The sequence below is a fragment of the Bactrocera tryoni genome, chromosome 4, assembly GCF_016617805.1.
Source record: "Bactrocera tryoni isolate S06 chromosome 4, CSIRO_BtryS06_freeze2, whole genome shotgun sequence".
NCBI lineage: Eukaryota > Metazoa > Arthropoda > Insecta > Diptera > Tephritidae > Bactrocera > Bactrocera tryoni.
The window spans coordinates 15170204-15175433 of NC_052502.1; the positions used below are offsets into that span (position 1 = coordinate 15170204).

The window sequence follows — 5230 nt, forward strand, 5'->3', positions numbered from 1 at the left end:
TACACCCACACCGAAAGGACACCAGGCGCCTCATAAAAGTATGTAAATACATATGTAGACTCGTAAAAGGATTTAATATGTAAAAATTAATATGAAATTGCGTATTTTTCACAATCGCAATACAAACATACAAACGAACATGCATATTTATATAAATACAATGGGTTCCAACAACGTACACAAACAATTCTCCAAGTACATACATATATATAAAATATATATATAACGGTAGTTGTACGAACACAATTACTCACTGTACTGTAAGAATCTACAAGCATAAAATCATACAAACCAACAAACATACATACATACATACATAGAAATGAGTACTACCCTTTCAAGAAATAAAAGAAATGCGATTTTTATTTAAAAAAATATATATTAAACCGTTTTTATTTACTATGTGCGAGGGTAATGTATAGTTCAATCGATGAGCTCGGGAAGGTCTGCATGTTCAGTGCTGCAAATATTTTCTATATCCACGGCTGCCTTCAATTCCATTTTGCTGCGAAAGAAAGGAGGCGAAATTAATCCAAAGTTTCACTGAACCTAAATTGTTAACTGAAACTAAACTTTAAACTACAAATTAACGGAAATCGAAAGTAGTGGCTTGAGGTCTTGAAAATTAAATTTCCTTTTACTAGTGTTCAGGAGGATGGAGTCATGTGAAAATTCTCTGATTGCCATTCACTTGGGAGTGGCCAGAAACGATTCGTTTACATATGACTCAAGCAGCTCACGACGGAAGAGAAGGATGATGTGACCAAGACGCCTTCTATGAGCGCTTGGAGCGCACCTATGAGAGCTGCCCCGACTTTAACGCTTGGGAGGACAAAGAAGGTATCATTGGCACAACGGTCGGTAAATTTAGCCTCCATGAGGAAACATACCCAAATGGGTTGAGGCTGATCGACCGGGGCCCGAAATATGGTTATATGTATTATAGTACTAGATTCCAGCATAGAAAAATTCACCAAGCTACTCGGCTAGCTCTGGATCGAAAAGCCCCCAACCAAATCGATCATGTTGTGATAGATGGAAGACACGTCTCCAGTGTTTTAGACGTGCGTACGCTCTGAGGTACTAACATCGACTCGGACCACTATCGGGATCGGGAAGGACCTCTCCGAGTTGTTCGATACCAAACGAAGTTCAAGACAAGTCGACACTCTATGGTGCGACTTCTTCAATCTACTGCTGGAGAAAATAATTCGAGCTGTAGAACTTAATCGAGCAGGTACAATCTTCTATAAGAGTACCGATGGTATTAATATCCTTGATCTCATCATGTTTTTCTGCTTTCTCCAGACTGGATAAGGAAGCGAAGCAGATGGGTCTGGTAGTGAACGAGGGCAAGACGAAATATCTCCTGTCATCAAACAAACAGTCGTCGCACTCGCGACTTGACTCCCATGACACTGTTGACACTCATAAATTCGAAGTCGTACAACGTTAGCCTCGAAATCCAACTTGCCAACAGGTGTTACTTCGGACTGAGTAGACAATTGGGAAGTAAAGTCCTCTCTCGACGAAGAAAGACAAACTACAAGTCACTCATCATCCCCGTTCTGCTATATGATGCAGAGACATGGACATCTGACAACATCTGATGAGTCGGCGTTACGAGTTTTCGGGAGAAAAGTTCTGCGGAAGATTTATTGTCCTTTGCGCATTAGCCACGGCAAAATATCGCATTCGTGGAACAATGAGCTGTTCGACATATGGTTCAGCGAATTAAGAGACAGCAGCTACGCTGGCTAGTTCAGGTCGACCGAATGATTAAAACACTCCAGCTCTCAGAATATTCGACGCAGTACCCGTGGAGGGAAGCAGAGGAAGAGGAAGACGTACAAGAAAAGTAATCAGAGACCCATAGTAACTAAGATTGATAACACTAGTTAAAACTGAATAAGAGACGTATTCATCTTAGTTAGGAAATTCTGAATACTTGAAAGTTTTAAAGGTTATAATAATTATTGGAAAGGAATAAATAGTAAACGGACTATAAAGTATGGGACAGCAGAAGCCCAAGATAAAAATTAGGGCAATTATAAACAAAGGATTAGATTAACTGTTCTGAAATAAAAAGAACGACTCCGTTGATTGCGCATAAAAACGATTGGAGAGCAACTTTACTTTACCTTAGTTCACAAAAGACTCCAAATCGGGCACAGAATAAAAAGGGTAGGACTAAACTGTTGGTATATACGAAAAAAATCGTCGAATAGTTGGACCGATTTTCTTTTCAAACACAACTAAATTAATATAATATTATATAACAATTACCCATTCTTTTCCTGAGGCTTTGGATTAACGATCTTATAATCTGTAAAGAAAAATGGGATTAATATGTGACCTGGTCTACGAAAAGGGGGCTAACGTGCAAAAACTAGTTTTCTGGGAAAAGCTGTTAAAAATAATCGTCAGTTTCTCGTTATCTCATTAATTGTTCTCCTTTTTTTTGACACCTAAGCCCCCTTTTCGTAGACCAGGTCACATATATTATTATTCAAAATTGCGCTCGAAAAAGTTTACGTCTAAACTTAAAAAGTTCTGAGCTCCAAGCATTCAAAGCCGACGATATCTATCGAATTCTTGAAGATAAGAAATTGTAGCTTGAGAATTATCTAGCTGAATAAAGAAACTATTATATTCGAAAAATGAATGCTTAAAGATCAACTTAATATCACTTCGAAAAACATGGCTTTAAAATACAAAACTTGACTGTCCCTAGAAACCATTAATACATAAGTAGGTCTAAAGAGTTTTACCTGATTTTTTTGGTCGCAGTCTGAGTATCTCTCTGGCGTGCAACTTCGGCATGGTTACTAGCAAATAGCCAGTTATCTGCGAACGCTTGACGCTTGCCTCGGTTATATTAATCTCCTCAGAGAATGACATTTGGAAAATTTTCCCTTTCACTGAAACCCGCACATAATTCGACTCGACATCCACTTGTATCTGTGATGTGTCCAAATATCTGCAAATTAAATTAGATACTTTAAGCTAGCATATAAAAGCAATTGTTAAATCAGACACTAACTTGTAAACCCCGAGCTCCAGTATGTACTCATTGCATTCGTCCTTCAAATTAAAAGGCAATTTCGGTTGATTAAGATTGTAGGGACGGCCGCAGGGCGCAAAGAGTGTTACTGTACGACGCACTGGCTTTTCCTGCTCCGCCGCCTTATTCTTCTCTCGTCCCAATTTATGATATTTGGCAATATCCATGCGTGTCTCGGGGCAATGCTCACTTTTGGTGTCCCAAAACTTTTTCAAACGACTGTCTTCATCGTCGATTTGCGCCATTTCGCTCTCCAATTGCGCTTTCTTCTCAGCAACACGCAATTTTTGCTCGTCCCGTTGTATGAAGTAATCAGCTTGCTTCTGTATAATAACAGCACGATAGACGGAGAGGGACTTTTGCGCCTGCAACTTTTCGGAGATTTTGATCTCCTCACAATCCAATCGATTCAATTGCGGCAGCGTGGCCATCACGTAATCTCTATAATGTGGGTAGTCACAACACGGATTGCCAGTGAGTATGAGCTCGCGTAGATTGTAGTTGCCCTTCAGGCACTCGATCGATGTGAGCTCACCAATGAAATTCAAAGTTAAATCTAATTTGTTGAGCGCCTCGAGTGCCTCGAGATTTTCGACACGTTCTATATTATTGATGGCCAAGTTTAGGTATTCTAGTTTCTTCAATTTGTGCAGATTCTCTATTTTGCCAATGAGGTTCGATTGTAGCAGCAAAATCTTCAGATCGCGACACCAATTCTGCAAATGCTCGATGCGCTCAATGTCTTCCTGATGCAGCGACAGTTCTTCCAGTGTGCTGATGAGGCATTCATTATGTTCGGATTTCTTGCGCACCAATTCTTCGGTGACTGCAGTGTTAGGTGTTGCATTTTTAGTACCGTTATTATGACAAATTTGCTTTTTGAACTTACTCTGAACCATTGCTGCGAAAAGGTGATGACTTCACTCAAGTTTTGATAAAATGATTGTTGCATAAACAAATTTTCACTTCAAAAAAAGCGAATATGAGTGAGTTCACGTTCCCTTGACAACAAAAAAATAATAAGTTTTAACCCTTACATAACCTTACAATATTGTTGAGTAAGGCAGTTTCTTGTGCCTCAGGAGTACTTCGGCTCCATTTTGTAACATTTTGGTTAAAATCAACATCTTGACAAAAGAGAAGGTTAGATATTTGATCGGAATATTGCTTTATCTCAAAATTCTTTCAACAAGTCATATATATGTATAGTCTGTGTAGAGAGTACTGTTTTGGAACCAGTTAAGGGTAAGGGCGCTCTTCAAATCAATTTTCAAATTGGAAGATGCCCTTCGAAGCTCAGTAAACAGTGGGCTAATACAATTATGTGTAAAATAAGATAAGATAAATATATGAGGATTGCACTGGACCTTAGTTTTATTGTGCCCTCTCCCAAGTCACAACGACCCATCTAGTCCTAGCATATTGATAAATTCTAACATATTGCTAGGTTCTAGTGAGGCGATGTGACCCCTATATGGATATTTGGACCCAAGGGCCTTTATCCTGCATCTGCAGAATGCTATGCAATCAATTTTCAGGTGTTCTGGAGTTTTAGACTCTCAGTATGGAATGCAGCAAGCAGCCTGAGTCGGTCACTTGAGAGGTTGATTACATATTAAAAAATGTTGAAGTTTACACCACCCATTAGCAAATTGGCATGGCGCATGCCTTGAAGTTGTTGCCAATACCTCCCTCCTTCTTAGTTGCGAAGCAGCTCTTTTATGGTATGAGGAACCACCACCTTGAAGGGTTCAGCTCCTACCATGTTAGTGGATGCTGCGAAGCGAGCTTGCTCATTAGCCGGTTCATTCCCAGCTACACTTTTGTGACTTGGCACCCTGATGAGGTGCACTTTGTTCCGTTCCGCTGGACTATTCGACCGTTCTTTACACTCCTGCACCAGTAGCGATTTGAGGCAGAACTTTCTTTAAGTGCACCTTGACTGTGGCTAAGTATGGTTAGACTCCTGTTGAGTATGTAACAAGTAAGGAGAGTTTGGTGCGTGAGACTCCTGCACCAATTCCTTCTGACGTTTTCGAGCCGTCGTTGTACCACTCGATTTTAGTATCCCAGTAGCTCGGGAGTGGAATCATTCGGTTCAGCCTTTCTGCTAAGGGTGACCTTGAACTTCTTGGTGAAGTTAAACCTTTTGGTAATGCTGTCCCT

At 40.1% G+C, this 5230-nt stretch overlaps 1 protein-coding gene across 1 annotated transcript; it reads right to left on the reverse strand.

Moving 5' to 3' along the window:
• Positions 1 to 361: 361 nt before the first annotated feature.
• LOC120774502 (protein tilB) lies at positions 362 to 4028 on the reverse strand. The gene is made up of 5 exons (XM_040104181.1): positions 3954 to 4028; positions 3044 to 3890; positions 2772 to 2980; positions 2287 to 2326; positions 362 to 505 (listed from the first exon to the last, which is right to left on the reverse strand). The coding sequence occupies exons 1-5, from the start codon at positions 3961 to 3963 to the stop codon at positions 424 to 426; spliced, it is 1188 nt and encodes a 395-aa protein (XP_039960115.1). The 5' UTR covers positions 3964 to 4028; the 3' UTR covers positions 362 to 423.
• Positions 4029 to 5230: the final 1202 nt, after the last annotated feature.

Excerpts from the sequence above, each read along its gene's own strand:
- LOC120774502 (XM_040104181.1), bottom strand. Across the intron at positions 2,327-2,771 it reads ACTGCGACCAAAAAAATCAG|ATTATAAGATCGTTAATCCA; the intron begins GTAAAACTCTTT and ends TTTTCTTTACAG. Across the intron at positions 506-2,286 it reads AAGCCTCAGGAAAAGAATGG|CAAAATGGAATTGAAGGCAG; the intron begins GTAATTGTTATA and ends TTTCTTTCGCAG.